This window comes from Onychomys torridus, chromosome 1 (assembly GCF_903995425.1).
Source record: "Onychomys torridus chromosome 1, mOncTor1.1, whole genome shotgun sequence".
Classification (NCBI taxonomy): domain Eukaryota; kingdom Metazoa; phylum Chordata; class Mammalia; order Rodentia; family Cricetidae; genus Onychomys; species Onychomys torridus.
The window spans coordinates 128,408,781-128,431,861 of NC_050443.1; the positions used below are offsets into that span (position 1 = coordinate 128,408,781).

The 23,081-nt window shown below is 47.6% G+C and overlaps 3 protein-coding genes across 4 annotated transcripts in view; 1 reads left to right on the forward strand and 2 right to left on the reverse strand.

The window, feature by feature from the left end:
* Positions 1-11,848, forward strand: part of Ahnak (AHNAK nucleoprotein) — an 84,080-nt gene extending 72,232 nt beyond the window's left edge. The window contains exon 6 of the mRNA XM_036204722.1: positions 11,505-11,848. Within this exon, the coding sequence (XP_036060615.1) occupies positions 11,505-11,512 (8 nt within the window). The 3' untranslated portion in view covers positions 11,513-11,848. The remainder of the gene's footprint in view (positions 1-11,504) is intronic.
* LOC118594502 (solute carrier family 22 member 19-like) overlaps positions 1-23,081 on the reverse strand; it is a 703,508-nt gene that overhangs the window by 568,151 nt on the left and 112,276 nt on the right. The window lies entirely within an intron of this gene.
* Positions 18,521-21,538, reverse strand: Scgb1a1 (secretoglobin family 1A member 1). The gene is made up of 3 exons (XM_036204765.1): positions 21,484-21,538; positions 19,220-19,407; positions 18,521-18,568 (listed from the first exon to the last, which is right to left on the reverse strand). Exons 1-3 carry the CDS (start codon positions 21,536-21,538, stop codon positions 18,521-18,523), a joined length of 291 nt encoding a protein of 96 aa, XP_036060658.1.

The window sequence follows — 23,081 nt, forward strand, 5'->3', positions numbered from 1 at the left end:
TTCTGTTCGCTCTCACTCACTCACTACCGAGATACTTGGGGGACACGTGGGTTTAGGGTTGCTTGAATTTTGTTTTCAGCTGGAAGGACTGACTTCTCAGCCTCCCATAGTGCCAGGTGCCCTCTCTGGGTTTGCATCCCTACAGCTAAGGAAGCTGAGGGTTTCCTTTCACAAGTCCCTCTTCAGATCCCTCTCTGACAGTCTTTCAATTTGCAGGGTTGGCCTCTGTGGTGAAAGTACCTGCGTTGTCCCGTAAGGAGGGTTGTCTTGGGAGGAACTCTGACAGGCTCCCCATATCTGTGCTATCTATTTATTCCCTTGAAGTTTACTAATTGGTAAGCTCTGGGTTATTGTGAACTGAACAATTTGCCTGTTTAGATGTGTTTTGCTTTTTTTCTTTGCAAGAAAGCAAGGGAGGGGATGAAGATGAACCTAAGGTAAACCATCATTCACAAACTTTCTGCTCCTGCGGCGCTAGATGAGCATCTGGGAGCCTAGTCAGCAAACAAGCCTTGCTCTGTGGCATGACTAAGCATGGGGCCATGAGATGTGAGGTTCTAACTCTTGTGGCTTTGCTAGCAAAGAATCCTGTGGTGTTTTTCTTTTTTATTGTTCTCTTGTGTTTTTTTGAGACAGGATCTCAATCCACGTAGGTCCACGGAGCGCTGGTATCTTAGGCATGAGCTGTCAGGCCTGGCTTGTTCTTTGGTTTATGTTAGAACACACAAGCTTGGATAGACTGTGTTTGCTGCTCATCCCATCTTTTCCACATTATGAACTAAAACAATTGTCACCTTCCTTTACCTTCAAGCCTTCAAGTACACACACACACACACACACACACACACACACACACACACACATCCTCAGCTATAGCTCTTACATGAATATAATTAATCCTGTTATAATTACTACAACTAATATAATTGTCCCCCTGCTTCTAAGGGACAGGGACCATATCTTCATGACTCATCTTTAAGCCCTTGTCTCTGAAACCTTTCAAGTGTTAAATGAGCCTGATGGGAGATAAGGCTGCAGGAAGTGCTTTTTGAACTAAACTGAAGTTCAAAGAAGCAAAATGGCAAACCTGAGCCACTAAACACATGCTGAGGAAAGGTACTGCTGGGAAGTTGCATTGTGGAACATTTGTTTAAATATGTAAAGATATTTTACCATGTCTAAGGCATCTGATTGGTCTAATAAAAAGCTGAATGGCCTATAGTGAGGGAGGAGGTATAGGTGGAACTTCCGGGCAGGGAGAGTAAGTAGGAGGAGAAATTTAGTTTCGAGGAGAAAGAAAGGGATATGACAAGGAGACATCAGAGGCCAGACAGACAGACATGGAGGAAGCAGGAACGTAGGACATACAGAATGAAAGAAAGGTGAAAGCCCTGAAGCAAAATGTAGAGTAATAGAAACAGGTTAAATTAAGTTAAAAGAGCGAGGGACCAGCCTAAGCTAAGATCATGCATTCATAGTCAGTAAGTCTCCACGTCTTTGCTTGGGAGTTGCTTGGTGGTCTCAAGAGTTGTGGCATGGGATGCTGACAACCACTCATCTTTCCTGTCCAAGCAAATCATGGCTTCTAGTGTGAGCTCCTCAATGTTGGTAGACCTGACCCCCTCAAGACATATGTTTGGAATCTGTGGAGAGACTTGATGCTGAGAATTTAAGGGGTCTCAGTCAGTCTGTCTGTCTGTTCCTCCTGCCTCACCCTGTATTTCCCTTACTCGGCTTTCTTCTGTCCTCCATCACGTGGTTCTGGCACCGTGACGTTCTGTCCAAGTACACGGAGCCAAGTAACCTTGGGCTGACTCCTCTGAAACCTGTAGCCCCATAAACCTTTCCTTGGTTACGTTGTATTTCGCTTCTGTGATGATAAGGATTTCCTTGGGAGAAGAGAGTGGAGGCTTGAGGAGACGCTGAGACCCACTGAGGACAGAAAGAGCAGCTGAAAAAGGCCAAGAAATGGGCTGGTAGGAGAAGAGACAGCTGGGGCTAGGAAATATTTTTTACTTGTTTATTTATTTTTATTTTCTGTTTTTTGTTTTTGTTTTTTGAGGCAGGGTTTCTCTGTGTAGCCTTGCGCTTTTCCTGGGACTCACTTGGTAGCCCAGGCTGGCCTCGAACTCACAGAGATCCGCCTGGCTCTGCCTCCCGAGTGCTGGGATTAAAGGCGTGCACCACCACTGCCCGGCTATTTTTATTTTTATTCAGGTGTGTGTGCTATCTCTATGTGTGGGTTCCTGTGGAGGCCATAAAAGGAAGAGTCAGGGCTCCTGGGGCTGTAGTTACAGGCAGTTATGAGCCATCTGGTGTGGGTGCTGGGAACTGAACTCGGGTCCACTGAAAGAGCAAGTGCTGTTAACGATTAAGCCATCTTTGCAGATGCTGGGAAATAATATTTTTAATTCTCTAAGATAGCGGCTATTAAAACCTGTGGCCTGCTCAGGGCAATGATTCAGCAGAGACAGAGATGGGAGAGACAGAAGACAGGAAGATGCAGCGTGAAGCCCTTACATTAGGAGAGGGAGGGACAACGGGATTCTTTTGTACCCTGTGTTAGTTCCCGCCACAGTGGCCAGCCTGCCTCGACCCCCTGCCGAGGACATTATATTATCACCTGCCACCAGGTGCCTTTCCAAAGTCACCATTCGAACATGCACAGCCCTTAAAGTGCCCGTCTGTCACAGTACTCTCCTTTGCTCCTTACGCTTGTCTGTCAGTCTGTCTACCTGCCCACTTCAAGACACCCTTTCGCTCTCCGAGCCCTCCCTCCCTCAGTAAACCTCTTGCACTAACTCTGTTGTGTGTGGCCCGTTCTCTTAGGGGCCACTTGTCTGACCCGCCAAAGGTACCCACTTTGCTGCGTTTTACCCCTCCACCCTGGAGGGTGTACCGGCCCTGGCAAGGAACAAGCAAAGCCCATCTGTATTAGTTATCTGCCCAGCTTTAGCTAAAAGTCCAGTTTAAGATGAAAAGTTCCAGATCCCAGGAACATCCTGAGTTCCAGGCAAAGCAGGGTAGTCGGTCATCAAAGGACAGGCCTGCTGTGAGAGCACAGGGTTGGGTGAAGGCAGGCAGGCAGAAGGCTGGACAGAAGGAGTATGAGGTAGGTAGCCTTTGATCTTGGCTTCTGTTTTTTTTGGTGACTTAATCAGTGAGATTGTAATCTAAAAGCAAAGACAGGGTGCGGGCGGGCTCACCATTATGCAAAAGGAGAAAAGGAGTTTCTAGCAAAGGTAGGGATATTTCCAGGCAGTGCTGGGTGGCAGCTTGACATTGGTAGTCAGAAGTCTAAAGGGATACCAGTCAGCCTGAATGTGGGGTACTATGTACACCAGGCTAGCTAGGCTGAGAACTCGCCGGGATTCTATGATCTCCACCTCCTGCTTCTCTGGAAAAACACTGGAATTACAAAGCCACAGTACTGGGCTGGAAAGATGGCTCAGTGGTTAAGAGTACCGGCTCCTCTTTCAGGGGACCCAGGTTTGGTTCTTAGCACCCACATGATGGCTAATAATCAGCTGTAACTCCAGTTCCAGGGGATCTAATATCCTCTTCTGGCCTTTGTGAGAACTGTATACAACACATGGTGCACAGACAACATGGTGCAGGCAAAGCACACACATTAAAAAAAAAAAAAAAAAAAGGCCGAGAAGAACTGAAAAACAAACCAAGGCTTATCACTGTGCCTGGCTTTGTGTGACCTCTGGGGACTCCTATCTAGGTCCTCACATGTGGATGCAAGCCCTTACCCATGAAGCCATCTCCCCAGCTCTTCTTGGTGGATTTTGGATAATGGATCCTTAAGCAGAGTGGGTGCCTCAAGAATTTGCAAAGCCTGTGGGTTTGGAGCTGTAAGGGTCAATATTATACATCTGCCATTTACTGGCCAGGCACCTGTGATGCTTACTTAGCTGTAAAGCTTAGTTTTGTCTTAAAAATGTGGCCCCAGGGACCTGTTCTGGCCACCTTGCAGGGTGTAAGGACTTGGAAGCAGGCACACTAGTCGTCCTGTGTCAGGAGAGTGCTGACTGCTAGAGTGGACATTTGCAGTGTGCTTCTGGGATCACGCTCACAAGTTTCCAGCTCTGTAACTTTAATAAATGTGGACGGAGGAAACTGCTGACCCATGGGGTGTGGCAGCTGAGCTCTGAATAACTGTGGTTGTTGGAAGGCTGAGGTGGCCGACTAGAGGGCAGAGATGGGATGAGATGAGAGCCTGGGGTGGAGAGAGGAAGTCCTTCAGATGAGATCCTGGTGGATGGCACGGGAGCAGGGCTTCCCAGGTCTAGTGTGCTGCTGCCTTAGGAGGTTGATGAAGTACTGTCTCTTGCCTTCTGCGTTATTTTTATATTTTGGGGGGGGGGGGGCTGGGCTCAAACTCAGGGCCTTGCATAATCTGGGTGAATGAGCCTCTCCGTATCTTCATTCCAAGCTCATATGCTCTGTCTTGCTTATTTTATTAGTTATTATTATTATTACTGCTTGAAATGGGGTCTCACTATGTAGCTCAGGCTGCCTCAGCCTCCTCAGTACTAGGATTGTAAGCATATGCCTCTGGGTTTGGCTTGTGCTCTGTTTCAGAAGGCAGGGGCAAGAGGCCATTTTAGAAAGCATTTATTTAGAAGTTGAAATGTCCTTCGTGTACAGGCTTTTCCTTCACTTACTCTGCCTCATAAAGTGACTCATCTGTTCCCTGTAGGCTTCTGCATATCCAGGGCTTTATTGAGCCAACTACAGACACATCAATTGTTGGATAATTACTCCCATTTTGTCGTGGCTTATAACTTGAAAGTGACTTAAAATGAAAATAAAATCACATCACGTCCCCCCTTTCATTTCCTCCTTCCAGTTCCTCCCATGTTCCCCCCATCTTGCTCCCGCCCAAATCCATGGCCTCTTTTCATTTATGAAGGTAACTTTTGAAAAGAAAATACTTAGTTATGGAGAACTCAAAATGCTTTTGAAGAATTCATTCGAAAACACTTAAGTGTTGACCTTTTCTTCTATCGAGTATGAAGAGTAAAAATGTTTCATGATCCCTAGCTTAATTAAGTTTAGACTCTCATTTTTAAAATTACATTTATTTATTTAGTATATGTGTCCATGAGTACCACAGTGCGTGGAGGTCAGGGGACAATCTGAGGAGTCAGCTTTCTCCTTCCGTCACCTGGGTCCTGGAGGTCGGGTTTGGCTTTGAGTGGTTTCACTGGTTGAGCTGTCTTGCTGGTCCTCATTTTTATGATTATCAGTTTTTGCTGGTGCAGGGGGATGGAACCCATGGCCTCACATATGCTAAGGATGACCTCTTCCACTGAGCTAGAACTCTAGCCCCCTGGCACTTTAGTTAGATCTTTCGCTTGGCCTTTGTCATTTTGGACACAGTAAACCTCAGCTCTCTTGGCAGTACCCACGTCCATGGCCACTGGACAGACCCTAAGTGGGCCAGGAAAGGTGTCGCTGTCTGCAGCTTTGGGGAGGATACTTGACTGGTTCTCCCTCTGTATGATGTGGGTGTTAGGACTTGATGAATCCACATGTGTGCTTAAAAAAGGAATTTTATTTTGACAGGGAGTGGTGGCCCAGTCCTTTAATCCCAGCAGAGGCAGGTGGGCCTCTATGAGTTCAAAGCCAGCCTGGTTTACATAGCGAATTCTAGGCCAGCCACAGATACATAGTGAGACCCTGTCTCAAAATACAAAGTTTTATTTTTAAGTGTGTGTGTGTGTGTGTGTGTGTGTGTGTGTGTGTGTGTGTGAGAGAGAGAGAGAGAGAGAGAGAGAGAGAGAGAGAGAGACAGAGAGAGAGACAGAGAGAGAGACAGAGACAGACACAGAGACACAGAGACACAGAGACACAGAGACACAGAGACACAGAGACACAGAGACACAGAGAGAGACAGAGAGGGGGTTGAGGGAGGGAATTCAGTTCCCTTGGAGGCAGAAGAGGGTGCCGGATCTCCTGGAGCTGGAGTACAGGAAGCTTATCCTCTTCTTCTGTATCTTGCTTGTATCCATTCCGACTTCCCCCTCATTCCCCCCCACGCACTAGGACACATGCCCCTCCCCACTTCAAGCCCTCTCCCTGTTTTGTGGCTCACTGAGCCCAGTTAGTGCTGCTGGTTGCAATGTGACTGACCTTGTTGGCTTGACCCTGTGCAGGTAACTAGAGCTGCAGAGTTAACGAGGGCAACAATTTCCACGTCACATCAAGTTGTTTGTTTGTTTTTTTAGTTTTTCAAGACAAGGTTTCTCTGTGTAGCTTTTTGCCGTTTCTGGAACTCACTTGATAGCCCAGGCTAGCCTCGAACTCACAGAGATCACACGAGATCCGCTTGGCTCTGCCTCCAGAGTGCTGGGATTACAGGCGTGCGCCACCACCACCCGGCACAGACTGCGTTCTATAACACCCCTCCCATCTTCTGTTCTTGCATTCTTTTGTCCCTTCTTCCAACACGTTCCCTAAGGCTTGTGGGGAGTGGTTTGCAGAGATGTCTCAGTTAGGGCTGAGCCATCAATACTTAACTCATTTTCAGCACTTTGACCATTTACTTATGAATCTCTGGGCTGCCCATTGCATAGAGAAGTTTCTCTGTGCAGAGTTGAGGACAGCACTGATCTGCAGGTCAAAACATAAGTATTTAGTTAGAAGGTGGTTTAACAGCATGTCCATATAACAAGGCGCAGTAGTAGGCTTCCCTTGGGCCTATCACTAGGTTTACAGTAATCACAATGACATGGGATGCTCAACTGGAATGTTTAGGAATGTGCCTTGTACCATTGCTCTGGTACCATCACATCTGTCTAGATGGAAAGAATTAGTCACCAAACATGGAGTAACTGGAACTTTATGTTTAATGAAGAAGCCCTGATGTGTTTCCGCCCTCAAGGAATCAGCATTTAGCTGGAGAAAAAAAAGGAAAGAAAGAAAGGAAGGAAGGAAGGGAGGAAGAGAGGGAGGGAGGGAGGGAAGGAGGGAGGGGGAGAGAGAGAGAGAGAGAGAGAGAGAGAGAGAGAGAGAGAAAGGGAGGCTATGGAGATAAATTCGGGATCACTCAAGGCGAGGGGGGGGGCCAGCCCTTCTTGCTGTGCAGACATCCTGGAAGGCAGAAGTGCTGGGTGGGGTGTGCTGACAGCTAGCCGAGCCCCGCCTCCTGGCAACCAAAGCCGGGAGAAAGGAGAATCTGGTATTCATTGTGTGGTTGTTTCTAATTTCCTTCTGCTTTCAAGATCCTCTTCTGAGGGAGAACAATGCTCTGAACAGCTAGGCTTGGCTTTCCTGGCACCTGCCCAGCCGAGGGGAGGGCCAAGCACCCGAAAGCATACAATGGAGAACTCTCGAAGCAGATGGCTTCTGACATCCTTTGAGAGTCACTGGGGACAGTGAGGTGGGGGATAGCTGATGGGAAAAGCCTCCACCCCATTTCATGTATAAATGTTATTTTAAACTTTCCCTAAAACACCAGGGTTCTGATGATGACTCAAGTGTCTGGAGAGGCCCTGGGTCACTGGACTCCCTGCAGGACTTAGACCAGGAGCTAAGGGGTCATTCCATGCCACCATGGCCCTGGAAGTAGGCAATAGTGATGGGTACTGAGAACATCTACCTAGTGGGTTCAGCTCAAGGACCAGGGCATGGGCGGGACCTAAGCTGGATCTGCCATTTCCACAGCCAGGGTCTTTAAGGCCAACTGGGGGCAGAAGGCCCAGGGTTGTGTCTGAGGAATGGGGTGGGGTTTCCTCTTTCCTGGCTGTCTTCACACTTGGCCTTTTATTTGTAGGCTTTAGAACATTTATCAGCCTTTCTGGGGTCACTTTTCATCACCAAATAATAGAATGGTTGCAAAAAGGATGGGCCCATGTGTATAGAGACAAGGGGAGCTAGAGAGTGTGAATGTGGACTGCAGTCTGCAGGGGTCTATTAGGAAAGATAGTGTAAGGATGCTTATCTGGAAGACAGAGTGAGGAGTGACTCAGCCCACACTGGGACATAGGACAGTCATCTTTAAGATGTGGTAATATTCAGAGGAGGGGAGCTGGACAGATGGCTGAGTGGTTAAGAACACTTGCTGCTCTTCCAGAGGACCCTGAGTTCAGGTCTCAGTACCCATATCTGATGGATCACAACTACTTTTAACTCCAACTCCAGGGGATCCACCATACTCTTCTGGCCTCCATAGGCACACACACACACACACACACACACACACACACACACAAAAAAAAAAAAAAAAAAAAAAAATTAACAAATTTAAAAGATGTGACAATATTTAGGTGAGTGGGTGGCTTATGTTTGTAATCCTAGACACGAGAGGCTGAGGCGGGAGGATTGCTCATGAATTCAATGTCAGTTACGGTTACATAGTGAATTCCAAGGGTATCCTCAGCTACAGAGTGAGACCATGTCTTAAAAATAAAATAAGGGGGCTGGAGAGATGGCTTAGAGGTTAAGAGCACCGACTGCTCTTCCAGAGGTCCTGAGTTCAATTCCCAGCAACCACATGGTGACTCACAACCATCTATAATGAGATCTGGTGCCCTCTTCTGGCCTGCAGGCCAAACACTGACTGTATACATAATAAATAAATAAATCTTAAAATAAAATAAAATAAATAAATGTGAGAAGACACACGGGATTTTCACATGTATGTCACTTGAATAAGATATTCTTACCATTTCTGCTATTATTTGTTTCCTTTTTTTTGTGTTTGCATTAAAGACTTATTTATGTATTTAAATTGTTTTGTGTTTACTTGTTTAGTGTGTGTGTCCACATGTGGGTGCTTATGTGTCACAGTGTTTATGTGGAGGGTAGAGGAGAACTTTTGGGACTCAGTTCTCTCCCTCTACATTTATGTTGGTTCTGAAGATCAAAGATAGATTGTCAAGCTTGGTATCAAGTGGCCTTACCTGCGGGCCATCTTGCCAGTCCCCCTGTTTATTTGGGTTTTGAGACAAGGTACATATCCCAGGCTGGCATTCAACTTATGATCTCCTTGCTTTGGTCTCCCAACTGCTGTGGTTACAGGTGTGCACCGCCATGCCCAGCTTTCCTGGTTAATTTTTAAAACCTTCAGTTCAATCAAACATGTTTTCAGCTGGAGATGTAACCCAGCTGGTAAAGAGCTTGCCTAGAAAGGGCCAGGGCAGACATTGTCCCCAGGCTTCCTCCCAAGCTCTGCAGATCTCTTGTTCTTTATTGTCTTCAGTGGGGACAGGTGTGGTCAGATGGGCTGACATCCTTTCAGTCGTGATTATGGGACTGCACTGAGATGTGATCACAATGTGAGTTGTCACAAGATCTTCTGGATGTGATCGGTGGTCATTTTTGTTCACTAGAAGCTTAGGCACTGAATCTCAGGCATGGACATTGGCCCTCCTAGGCTGGGGCCTTGTCATGTCTTGCTCACTCTGGATTCTGGAAGGGAGAAAGTTTTGGAAGGAGAAAGGAGCTGCGGGAAGTAATCCCTTTGTTCCAATGGGACTGGAAATCCTGCTTCGAGGCCTGGAATTTTGACTTCCTGTTTGGCCTGGCACTTGTTCCCCCACATTTTTGGCCCTGACACATCCTCTTCCTCCCCCTCTCAGGATGTTTCCTCATCTGCAAAATGAGGGGGTTGTATTAGATCATATCTCAGGCCCCTTTAGGTGTGAAAAAGTGATGATTCTGCCTCCCAGCCACCCCCTCACTCTTCCCCCAGGCCTTTTGATTGACAGTGAGCCGATGAGGAAGAATATGTGTTCTATAGCTCCAGCTCCCAACAAAGAATGATCAGTTCCAACAGATCAATGGTACCGGGGTTGAGAAAACCCTGTTTGGGGAAGGAGGGACAGAGGAGTGGCCAAGATTGGAAAGGCACGTGTGTAAATGCTCTACAGATAACTTGTCTACAGACAAGTGAGAAGGAAAAAAAAAAAAAAAAGAATGAAAGGGATGAAGACAGACTCATGGTCAAGGCATAAAGGAGAGAACAGGAGTTGCTGGAATGGGATGGATGTATTGGCAACCTGCTCACAGTCTGGGTGAATAGATTTTAAGCTGCTGGCCTCAGAACAAACCAGTGCTGAGAGGCGCTACAGTTTGCATGTTTAATGCTCCCTGAGAAACCTTAAAGGCTTGGTCCCCAGGGTGCCATTGGAAAGTGGTGGAGCCTTTAGGAGGTGACCCCTGGTAGGAGAGACTTAGGGCATTAGGGGTGTACCCTCAAAGGGGACTGTGGGACCTTGGACACTACCTCTTTCTTGCTGCTTCCTAGCCACAAGCTGAGTGCTCAGGGCAGTCTCCTGTAGCTTGTTGGGGATGGGTGCTGGACCTGTCATGCACACAGGCTGTGAACCCCAAGTTCGATAACAGCCACCTGGCTCCATCAAAGGCCCAAAGCAAGAGGTGTGTCAGATCTTGGATCATGTTCTCCAAAATGTGTGGTTTCAGAGAATATTTCTCCTTATAAATAAAGAAATTACCCCAGTTATTTCATTATAGTAACAGAAAGCTGACCACACAAGGAGATTGCCATCCCCCCACTTCCTGATTCACCGTGGAAGAGCCACACCCTGTGAGGGACCCTTCCTCTGGAAGTCAGCAGGGGGTGGCTGTTGATGCCAAGTGACTCTCTGAGGATGATAGACTGGGTGGTCCAGTCACTCAGGCAGTCCCTTCCCTATGAACTCTGTCGTGGCAACGGTCACAGTTTCTCTTGCTTTTTACCAAAATAAAAATTCAGTTGTTATTCCTAGAGTCATACAAAGGAAGATGAAGAGAAATAAGAATTGTATCATGTACCTGTAACCCCAGCTACTCAGGAGGCCTGAGAGACAAGGCTTGAACTTGGAGGCTAGCCTAGGCAACTTAGTGAGACCCTGTCTAAAAAAGGGTGAGGAGGTAGGCCAAGGGTAGAGTACTTGAGTAGCATGTGCAATGCCCTGTGTTCCACCCCCAGTGCCCAGTGGGTGTGAGTGCCTGTAGAGGCCAGAAGAAGGTGTTGGAACTCCCTAAAATGGAGTTACAGGCAGTTGTGAATGGCCTGACTGATGCTAGGAGTCCAGATCCTCTGGAAGAACACGCAGCAGGCTTAGGCTCTGAGCCATCTCTCCAGCCCTGAAAGTGATTTCTTTAATGGTTAAGGCTAGAGGTGGCTGCCCTCTTCCTGGCTCACCTTCATCTGCTGTTTGGATGTTCTCTAGAATATATTGTCCTCTTCTGATCTTGGGCTCGTATGGGGCACCCAAAGGATACACACCAGCTTTTCCACGGCTTCCGTTAAGTCTTTGCTGCATGGGAACCACACAAAGAGGTACACTACATCCAGACCCAAACATAACCGACAATAGGAATTTCCAAAGCTTCCTACTAGGCACAGGTTTGTTTCGAGGTTCTGCTGGGGTGGTGGTGGGGCTTTTCCAGCCCGCACAGAATGAACAGGATGGAGAGATGCTAATAGTGTTTGGAATTAAAAAAACAAAAACAAAAACAAAAACCCCTCTGTTGTTGTTTTACAGGGCTGTAGCAGTGGCCAGGAAGAAAGCTGCCCCCACTGGAAGTTGTTTCTGTGGCTGTTCTTTGGAGCATTGTTCTAAAAATGGGAAATTACATCTTGCCATGCCAAAGGAAACAAACACCACAGTAAAAGGGACACCTTCCCTGAGGTGGCTTTTTGGAGCATGCACAACTGGAGCTACAGCCACTTCTGGATGGAGGCTGTGGTAGAACAGGCGCTTTCTTTTCTTACAAGGGATGGGATGTGGGCTTTTCTCTGCAATTAGGGTGGGCTTCGGCAGCTATGGGTATAGGTGATTGTCTACTTATCCACCCAATAAACATTTGTCAAGCATCATCCGTTCTGTGACCACCTTGATGGGTTTTGCTTACTTGTTTGTATTCTGAGCTGTTCTTGGAATGTAATCCAAGCTGGCTTCAAATTTATAATCCTCCTGCCTCAGCCTAGAGGGTGCTGAGATTACAGGTATGTACCGTCATGCCCTGCTAGCTCAGTGTGGTCTGTTCTGTTTCCTTCCCTGGCTTGTTCAAATTCTGGGGTGGGTTGACCCTTGGCAGGCATCTTTCTTGTCATGTTTTCTTCAGTTTTCAGAGTCCGCACATGACAGACCGTCCACATGACTGAAGAGGCAGAATTTCCACACATCCCTCTCTCTTCTTCCCCTTTCTTCTCTCCCCCGAACCCAACGTCAATCATTACATTACTCCAGAGCCAGGACTTTCCAAAGCGTCCCGTCACTATGATACAGTCTGAAATTCTTGTTCTCTGGTGGCAGACATTCAAAGATCTTTTTTGGATTATCTGGCTAATATTTAACATTTGTCCACAAAGTACAACATAATCAGGCTTTCAAATTTATCAGGCATGAAATGGATACATTTCAGAATGATTTGTAGTTTAGGAAGAATCAGGCTTTGTGATCTGATTTCATCTTCATTAGGAACAAGGATGTGGGACCACAGGGCTTGATGCATTTGAAGCTCTTCGGAATTTTGCTTATAACCAGCTGCCTATGCTGTGTGTGAATTCTAAGATAATGTTTTGTGTGCTGGGTCATCTCTGGGGGGTTCAGTATTCTCTTTGGGACCAATTGGTTCTTGATATGGTTCTGTCTAGAAACAGAGAGATGGAATAAAAAGAGTCCCGAGCCCTGTAATGGAATTTTCTTAGTTTTCACATTGGTAGCCACTTTTCCATTAGGATAGTGGTTTTCAACCCGTGGGTCTTGACCCCGTTGGGAGGTCACATGTCAGATATCCTGCATATCAGTTATTTATATTATGATTCATAACAGTGGTAAAATTACAGTTATGAAGTAGCAATGAAGTACTTTTATGGCTGGGGGTGGGTCACTACAACATGAGATCTTTGAATGTCTGCCACCAGAGAACAAGACAGGATGCTGGCCTGGTGTCTACTATGTAAAAGAAGCCACTCTTGGGCTTCTGGTCCTCCTGCCTCCACCTTGCAAGTGCTGGAATCACAGGGTGCACCTGGACTCTGTGCACACCAGGAGAGTGCCTTACCACCAGCTGCATCCAGGTCCCCTAAGCGCCGGTATTTGAAGGAATTTTAAATTGGTCAGCTTTAGCAAAGCAAACTTGAGGATGCCTGGTTAAATGAAAATTTTTGGTGAGCCTTGAGTATTGTGTGGGCCGTGAAGGATGAAAACCGGTTCACCTGGGAATGCTGGGAAAGGCAGATCGTTGGGAACTGCTTATGCTTCAAATATTAATGTCTAAGTTTCATTGCCCAGCTGAACTGGGGGTGGGGGAGGGGTACACCAAAGGCATGGTGGGCAGCAGGATCTGAAGCAGAGCAGGAAACAGGGCTGTTCCTGAGAGCTCTTCTGTGGGTGAGGAGGTGCTTCTTCCCACAGGAGACGGCAAGTAGGAAATGATTCTAAGGATCCCCTTAACCTACCTCCCAGCATTAGGATCACAGGTCTGTTGCCACATCTGGCTGTTTTATTTTGATTTTTTTTTTTTTTTTTCTTATGTGGGTGCTGCGTATCTGAACTTGAATCCCCAAGCAGGGGAAGTGAGAGCACTTTACCCACCGACCCATCTACCCAGTCCCTGATGTTTTTGCCTTTCTGAGGCAGGCCTTGAAGTCATAGCCATCTTTCTGCCTCAGCTCCCTAAGTGCTTCGGTTATAGGTGTGAACTACCAAGTCTAGCTGTTAGTACCTTGATCTAAAGCCCAGTAAGATTCATTTTGGACATTTGGCCTCCCAAGTTAGGTGTGTGCATTTGAAGTCATTAATGTGGTGGTAATTCGTTAGACAACCACAGGAAACAAATTCACAGGTCACTTGCAACAATGCTGAGGGCCTAGTGCGGGCACTGGAGCAGAGAGGAGGCACCGAATTCCAGGCGTTTGAAATTGACCCAGAGACTGAAATGGACATCTAAGGCCGGAGGGCCAGGAGACCCCAGCCTTTCTCCTTCCCCGGGATCTACTCCTCACTTCTGTTTCTTTCTGACAACATTTCTATCCTGTCCACGGGATGACAGAGTACATACTTCTGTGACAGGAGCCTGAGGAAGAACCCCTAGGCCATGCTGCAGCAGATGCCTTTAGTCTACAGGGTGTTGGTGAGCTATGGGCTCGAAGCTTCAGGTGCTTAGTAAAAGTCTTAATAAGGCTTATGTGCCGGGCTGGGCACCTGGTTACTGTCCCAGGAAGCAAACCCAAGTTCCTAGCTCTAGTTGACTAATTCTGAAGCTGGCAATCATGCTTGCTTAGCTGAATCTATTTTCAGGGTTTTTTTTTTTTTTTCCATATACCATAATTTTATAATTTTAGTTCATGGAAGTATGCTGGGTGGCTAGCTACTGATGACTCATTTCACATTCTCATATGTCTGTTGATATATTCAGTAAGTGCCTGGGAGGACTGTCCCTTAATTACAGGTTTCAGAGTACCTTGTTTGCCTGGCCCTATGGTCATCAATCAAGGTTCTTTTATCATGTATTTGAAGCTCTGCGAGCGACTGATCATGAAGTGGTGAATTACTACCCACAGCTGCCTGGGTATTTGCAAACAGCCTGCCTGGAGTCAGCTGCAAACTGGTCGGCATTTACGCCCTTCATCTTGATAAGGCTCCTGGGGGCTGGTTTTGCTTCCTGTCTTGTGAGTCACTAACAGATTTTTTTTTTTTTTTTTCTGCCCAGCTCACCCTGACTGTCTCCTGTGTCAGGCGGCAGCTTTCCTGATAATCAGTGGATCTTGTGAGTCTGCCCCGGCCTCTCTGCAGAGACCTTGCAGGCTAAAATTCCTGTGGTTGCAGATGATGGCGGCAGCAGAGTTTTCACATTTTCTTCCTCATCCAGATTCATAGTTTTCTTCCCAAAGCCACCAAGAAATCTGGCCTTTCTCTTCCCCGAGTTCCTTGGAGTTATGAATGTTAAAATTAATAGAGTGCTACAGTTTCTTTTCCCCTCTCCCTTCCTTTTCTTCCTGCCTGCCTGCCTCTCCACTCCCTCCTCTTTCTTTGAGTAGAGTCTCACTGTGTAGCTCTGGGCTGGCCTAGAACTTGCTACACAGACCAAGCTGGCCTGGAATTCACAGAGAGGTCTGTCTCCCTCTGCCTCCTGAGTGCCACTGTGCCTGGCTCTTTATTTTTCTAGACAAGGCTAGTCTTGAACTTGTGATCTGTTTGCTTTTTACCTCCCAAATGTGCACCACTAGACCTTTTATCTGAAACATTTATAATTTTGTCTTCATAGTTTGTACTTAATACTTCTCAAATGGAGGAAGTGCATATTTGCAAACCACCCTCCTGTGTTTTTTGTTTGTTTGATTTTTTTTTTGTGTTTTTTTTTTTTTTTTTTTTTTTTGAGATGGGATTTCTCTGTGTAGCCCCAGCTGTCCTGGAACTCACTCTGTAGACCAGGCTGGCCTCAAACTCAGAGATCTGCCTGCCTCTGACTCCCAAGTGCTGGGATTAAAGGCGCGTGCTGGGATTAAAGGCGTGTGCCACCACCGCCAGGCTCTTCATTCTTGAAATGTAAAAACCCATTCTTGGGCTGGAGAGATGGCTCAGCGGTTAAGAGCACCAACTACTCTTCCAGAGGTCCTGAGTTCAATTCCCAACAACCACATGGTGGCTCAAAACTATCTATAATGAGATCTAGTGCCCTCTTTTGTATACATAATAAATAAATCTTAGCAAACAAACAAACAAACAAACAAAAAACGGCTGGGCGGTGGTGCATACCTTTAATCCCAGCACTCAGGAGGCAGAGCCAGGCAGATCTCTGTGAGTTCGAGGCCAGCCGGGGCTACCAAGCGAGTTCCAGGAAAGGTCAAAGCTACACAGAGAAACCCTGTCTCAAAAAAACCCAAAAAACAAAAACAAAAACAAAAACAACAACAAACAAAAACCTGTTCTTAGTTTGAGGTTCCTTAAAACAACATCATCACTATCAACAACATCAAACCAAATAGCCTTGACAGGACCTGGCCTTCCAGCTGTAGTTCATGGATCAAGATATTTGCTTAGCCATGCCAGAGGAAAAAACAAAAACAAAAAACAAACAAAAAACAATGGCTGTTCCTAATTTCCTTGGATTTCATATGGACTGCAAAGATAATCTTTCTGTGGTTATAGTCAGTTCATTCTTGCTTTCTGCTGTGTGTGTGTGTGTGTGTGTGTGTGTGTGTGTGTGTGTGTGTGTGTGTGCGTGCGCATTGGTCAAAGGTTAATCCCAGATGTTACCCTCCCAGCCAAGACAGGTTTCCTCCCTGGGGTGTGGGGTTTGCGTTTACATGGGTGTGGGGAGGACACTTCGGTCCTTGAGTCTGCACAGTGAACACATTCTCAGATGAGCCACCTTCCCTACCTTGCATTCTGCATTTGAAGACTCTAAGGTACTGTACATTTCTCTGGGTTAATGCACATTCTTACACATTGCCCTCTTAAGGCAGAGACCCACTGCAATATAACCATACTTCCTTTTACCCCCAGTCAACTGCACTGTGTTTGTACAAGGTAAATATTCCCCTAGCAGTAAATAGGCAGTTAAAATTCAGATCTTTTTATGGCCTTGGATCTTATCCATTTGAATAATAACATCTAGGTGGATGGTTTGAGGGAGGCAAAGGTATGCACCTTAGACAGAATGACCTGGATTCTGAAGAATCTGGGGCCTTGGGAATGAGGGAGTGGGGCTGGTCCCTGCCAGGGCCCTACCTGTCACGAACAATCTCTGTTGGAATCACCGATCCCCCCCCACTGACCTGCCCTGGAATTTTTACAATCCCAGGCCCTCCTCCGTGGCAGACAATGAAGGAGCAGGCGTGGTGGCTTTAACATTGTGCGCACACATGGGTGTTTAGGTGGACTTTTCTCATCACTGTCTCTAGTCTATTGCCCCTCTAGATTCCTGTGTGGGAGGCTGGACAGGAGCTGGGCCTGAGCTCTGGTTGTGTGAGAAATAAAAGAGATACTGTTGATGCTTGCCAAGTGTGAGCAAAGGATAAAACTTTTAAGGTTGCAGTTTCTGCTGTGGCACTTTAAAACCAGGCACGTGGAGGTTCTGATTCTTGGTCCTTTTCTGTCTTCGGAGCCATTTCAGAGTCTAGATCTGGCAGGACGGCCTTTAGGGTTTCCCCGGAGTGGAATTACTGCTAATTCCAAATTAATTACTGACCGGTCACTGGCGGGCTTCAGCTGCGCCATCCTGTTCGTGTGTCTTCCCCCCGTGTTTTTCCTCAGGATTCTGATTTTCAAAACCCCTCCCAAATCAAAGTTTAGAAGTCATACTAAACGATTCAAGATCGATGCGAGAGAATGACGTCTCACCATCCGCATCCGCCCAATAGCCAAGGGGCTGGGGGGGCCTGGTCGGAGTTCCAGAACACACTCGGAGCGGTGGGACAGCGTGGACTACACTGCCCCCTCGTGGTGGTGACGCGCGCGGCAGGCGTGGACCGCGCCCGCCCACGGAGCTTCTAGGCGCTAGTAGGGTTGCTCGGCTTCTGTCCCACAGCCTCCTTGTTCAGACGCCCTCTGCCGCAGCCCTGTCTATTCCTACAGCTCCTCTGCACACGCCTCCTATCCCTACTCTTCACTTCTTCGGATATGGCGTAGCCTGGCTCCAGTGGGGGCTCAATGATGTTAGGACAAATTCTAAACCGAACATCTTTTAGGGCAGCTGATATTATGTGTGGCCTGTACAAAGGTTCTGAGGTGGGGCTTGGCTTTTAGGAACTAAGGGCAGGGGAGAGGGGATGTATGAGCAGAGGGAGACAAGGGCTGGTACGGGTCTTGTGCTGAACTTGAACATTTATGGTCAGTGTGCTGTCTGCGTTGAAGGGTGGCGTGTGTGTGTGTGTGTGTGTGTGTGTGTGTGTGTGTGTGTGTGTGTTGCTCAGACTTTACATGTGATTAAACACCATGTGGCAGGTGTGTGGTCATCGAACTGCTTAGCAGTAAGTCAGCTGGGAACATGTCAAGGGGCCCCTGGGTTCATTGTAGCCAGGGATGATGGTGTGGCCTGTGGATATGGAGTAAATGACTCCAGAGGTCTCCTCAGTTGATTGGACAAGGAAGAGCTAAGGGATGCCCATCTGGTGCCTGGCTGGAAACAGTATAGCCCAGAGGATGGAGTTAGAATCCAATAACTTTTTGGACCAGACTTGGGGAGGAAGGGGTGATGTCACAGGTCAGTGGGTAAGCTGGGTTAGAGCTTTGACAAGATGATGGGGACCTAGCTAGAAGGCTTTGCACTCTACTGATGGTCAATAACAGAAGCCTAGCGGAAGGGGGTCTTCTGGGGTTTCTTGTGTGGCCCCAGGGCAGGGACTCAGTTGCCCTCCTTGAGTTCTGGTTCACTCCATTCATTTTAGGACCTGGCTCTGGCTGGTGGTTAGAAAGACCAGTGAACACAGACAGGCAAGTGAGATGCTTGCAATTTATTGCCGAGAGGGAGGCAGGCTGGTGTGGGAGGTCAAGGAGGCACAGGCAACACAGGGCTCTTAGCAGGGGATATCTTGGAAGTCTGGTGCACTTTAGAAGCTTGGGTCTTGATTACAAAGATTGCTTGTTAGGATTATCTCCTAGAATAAAGAAGCAAATCCCCCACATTATGGTGAGTGAACCTCGGAAGTAGGTGGAACACATAGACTTAATGGAGACAAAGCTACAGAATGTTCTGCCAGGAAGTCAGGGTGGAAGGCCTCAGATGGTGTTCTCAAAGGCCTTAATGATAATAAATTTTAAAAAGGCAAAATGGCTTTAGCAGTAAATGCTCCTGCCAATCAAACCTGACCACCTGGGTTTGATCCACAGGACCCACATGGTGGAAGGAGAGAACTAATTCCTTAAAGATTGTCCTCTGACCTTCACATGCATGACACATACATACACATTTACACTAGATAAAATTCTTGGGGAAAAAAAATCACCAGTGCTGGGTGTGCTGGTGCAAGCTTGTATTCCCAGCTACCCAGGAGGCTGAGGTAGGAAGAACACTGGACCCCAGGAGTTTGAGGATAGTGAGGGTAGCTCAGAGAGACCCCCCCTCAGCAAAAAACAAGTACACATGCATACACACACACACACACACACACACACACACACACACACACACAGTAGAATAAGGCAAGGGGCATGACAAGGCATTACATCAGCATTGTAACCCCCACAATGGTATGAAACTGCAGTTGGGGAACCACTTCGAAGCAATGTGAATGATGGATGTCGCATACCGAGAGCTTCATGATGTTCATTCTGGTCTTCTCGGGGAGGGTGTCCACCAGCTTCTTCAGCTGCATCCCTGAATTTTGCAGATCTGAGCCAGGGTTGTAAAACTTCAGGGCTGCCTCATAAGTGGATTCTGAACCCATGAAGAGGTACTCAAGGACTTGAAAAAATCCTGGGCAGGTGTCTGAAGAAGCTGGAGTGCAGGCAAAAGAAAGCACATGAATCTAGCCTCTTCTCTAGAAGCTGGCCAGTGCCCTGCTGGACCAGCCAGTCTGATCAGCAGGAGAGAGCAGCCTTTGGGTGATGGAGTAGGACTGTAAGATCTGGTGAGGTTCCAAGCGTGGAAACCTGGCACCATGTGAGCACCTCTAGGTTACAGCCAGCTCTTGGCTTTTCTGACCTGCCTTTGGATTCCTGGCTTGGGTTGGCCATTGTTCCTGTCATCATTTTAGATGGAGTGAGTAAGAAGCTGCCAGTCTGGCTTTTTTTTCTGCAGTGTGGGGACTGGGAGGAGACCTCTGGGAGCCTTGCTTTCTACCAGAATGCTTCCCACCCAAGGCTAGTGGTGGTCTGTTACCAGGGCACGTGACACAGCCCTTATGCCAGTCCAGCACGGTCCCCAAACCTGGCCCGGAAGATGAATGCACACATGCATTCTAGTCTGACGGCACAGTCAGTCTGTAGACAAGCCGTTCACCTCACCTGTTCCCCGCAACAGCCGTGCTGTTTGGATTATGCTGTCTGCTTGGGTGCCTACTCCTGGGAAGATGATCTCCTACCCTGTTCGCCTCCATCTTCTAACATAGCCTCACATTTCCTGCCCTGGAATTCTTGGCATTGTGTGCAAATTTGGCCTCACTGCTCTGACTCAGGAGCCTACTCCTGATCCAAATAGCCACTCCAGATGGGCATGACAACTCACATTTGTTATATAACCATACTGGGGAGCCTGAGGCAGGATGGCCATGATTCAGGCCAAAATGAGACCCTGCCTCAAAACCAAAACAATGGTCACTCCAACTTAAACTCGTTCTATAATGTCACCAGGCAGGGTGTCTCATCTTCCAGTGGCTCAGTTTCTAATCTGTAAAATGGGAACAATATTTCTCCTACCTTGGGTTGTTATGAATATGAAAGGGCTAGTGTGTAAAGTGGATGAGGACAGTGACTAGCACATTGTAAATAGCACTAACTAGTTTTATTGTCAGAGTTTTAATAAGTGACTACAAATGTCCTGCCAGTCCACCCCTTCACATATTTGAACCCTGTCTTGCTGAGCACCCACCTCTGTGCACATCACTGATACTAACTAATAAACATTTAAATCCAAAATGATGTCATTTCCCCTGAAAACAAATAAAAGTATTTGATAAGAACAGCCATCCCCACTTCCCCATGATTTGGGGGGGGGGGTGTCTAAATCCTCTTGGTCATAAAATCTGTATCCACAGGCACTAGGAACCTTTCCAAGTACATTAATTGGGGTTTGTTTTTATAAAAATAATACAGCATTATCAGAGGGGAGTGGGAGAAGCTGATGGAGGGAGAAGATTTCCCAACCCCATTCCTGCAGCACAAAGTGCCTGGAGGGAGCTAGATTGACTCTCCTGCTCTCCCCCCCCCCTCTCTCCCTCCTTCCCTTCCTCCCTCCTTCCCTTCCTCCCTCCCTCCTTCCTTCCCTTGCCTCCTCCCTCTCTCCTTTCTCATTCCTTTCTTCATAATGATAGCAACAAGTCTTCAGAGACTTCTAATCCTTTTTCCAGAGGACAGAATGTTTAGAAAGCTCCACCCGGGATTGGCAGTTTCCCAAAGGGAAGATCTCTTTCTGGAATATTCCCTTCCTCCCAGAACAGGGGACTTTGCCTTGGGTTTGAGGGCAAAAGTCTCTGCCCTTCCCCTTCCAGACTGACTGCCAGAGCTGGGTGGGGACGCCCCCTAACCTGGAGGCTGTTCCAAGAGTTCTTGACATCTCCAGCCAGTCCTAGTCTGAGCTCCAAAGGGCTCCTCATCCCTACTCCATTTTGGGGCAGATAGACTGGTCTAGATGGGTATTCCCCACCCCCCGCCCAGGCTTCCCTGGTCCCTGGAGTGCAGGGTTCAGGATTTGGAAGGTGTGATTCTATCAGCTCAATGCTTTCCCCAAGATCACAAAAGACTGTTGTCATCAGACTCAGCCTTTCTGAGAGTCAGCATCTCCTGGCCCTCCAGGCAGCCGCAGAGGGATTGGCCACTTCCTCCTGTCCTTGGGAAAGGGACGCTGGGCACTTACCTGAGCTGCAGCAGACAGACAGCATGACAAGGATGATTGTGATGGCGAGCTTCATGGTGGAGTCCTGGGGCTTTGGTTGCCTCTGGGTGTGGGGTGGAATTGATTGTAGTGTGTGTGAATGTGTAGGACCATCAGGCTGCTTTTTATATGTTCCAGGAAGCACACAAGAGGTAGGGGGCAGGAATTGGGTACCACTTAGGATATTTCAGTATTTACTTTGTTATCTTCTCTGTGGAATAAGCAAATACTCTATTTTCTTAAACCCAGTTTCTGTTCCCATTGAAACTGAGCTCACACAACAGGCCACTTGGGGGTGTCCAGCCAGTGGGGGAACCCAAGTCAGAGGCCATGGGAATCTGGACACCTGTGTCCTCTTTTTGATCTCAAACACTGGGCACTCCAGATGTCAAGCATCTGGAGACTTGCCAGCCTTGGCGAACTAGAGGCTGGAGGCCCTTCGTGAATCACAGGGAAGGACAAAGACCCAGGACGCTAAAATGTCACTGGGGTCCTTCTACTGCTTCTGTCCAAGGAAAGTGGCTAGACTCTAAGCCACAAAGGTCGCTTGATTCTTGGGCATCATTGGTCAGGTTAGATCCTGAATTCAGCCGAGGCGGACAAATGGAGACTTTTCCATGGTGTACATCGGAGACCCAGGCCCCAGATCAGGCTTGGTCTCTTCCTACCCAGAGCAGTCCTTGAGTCCTGTCCTTCTGGTGGCCAGTTGAGGGGGCTTTCAGCCTTTATCTGACTTGACCTCTTCCTGCCCTTTCCCCTACAGCCTGCCCGCTCTTGCTGCAGTCTCCCCAGCCCCTCCCCCACTCTGCACTGTTTCCCTTCCTCAGCTGTTCTCTCTTATTCTTTCTTGATGTTGACAGTTCTCAAGTGTTAGTGGTTCCCAGGCTTTAGCCTTAGCCTCCTTGCTTCCCATGGCCACGCACAGTGTTTACTCTGTTGCCTCCCCAGTGCTCTTGGGTCTTAGCATGTAACCTAGCTTGGTTGAAATCAACGCCTAGTCTCTGCTTCCCAGCCTCCCTTCCCCAGCCATTCTCCATTTCCACAAATCCTGTTCAGACTTCTAGACTGTCTCAAATGTTCATCCATCCACCCAGTCAATAGATGCCCAGTACCTACTATGGTGTAGTGGGACTGGGAATTGGGGGAAGACCTGGAGAGGCATTTAAAGGGCCCCCTCATGAACTTCCTGCCTAGTGGCTGTAAGGAGTGTGGTCAACCGAGAGCCTTCAGCCTTCAGTACCTGCAGGGTCTGCTCCTGCTACAGAGTGCTGCCTTGCTTAAGGTCCCACCCTCCCCAGGGCTGTTTGCACCTAAGGATACAGTAAGAAGAGGATTTAAAGTTGTGGGCATTTTGGTTTGCCTTTTTTCCAGTGGTCCTGGGCCATTAGGATGCACTTATCCCTTGTTTTTGAACTGTCTTGTCCATTAGTTCAGTTCTAACTGTAGGCTAGCTCACTTCTGGGTCTCTGGCCAGACCCTAGCACAGAGACTGATGTAGCCATCACTGCAGAAAGAGTATTTAAGCTGTTCCTCCACAGAACAGCGTTGTACAGAGCCTTTCCAGCTCTGCCTTTGAGTCT

What these genes read in the sequence shown, in the direction of transcription:
- Scgb1a1 (XM_036204765.1), bottom strand. Translation starts at nt 21,538, where the DNA reads ATGAAGCTCGCCATCACAATCATCCTTGTCATGCTGTCTGTCTGCTGC. An exon ending in GTCTGTCTGCTGCAGCTCAG is followed by an intron (nt 19,408 to 21,483) that starts GTAAGTGCCCAG and finishes CCTGCACTCCAG; the next exon opens with CTTCTTCAGACACCTGCCCA. An exon ending in TGAACATCATGAAGCTCTCG is followed by an intron (nt 18,569 to 19,219) that starts GTATGCGACATC and finishes TCTTTATTCTAG; the next exon opens with GAGATAATCCTAACAAGCAA.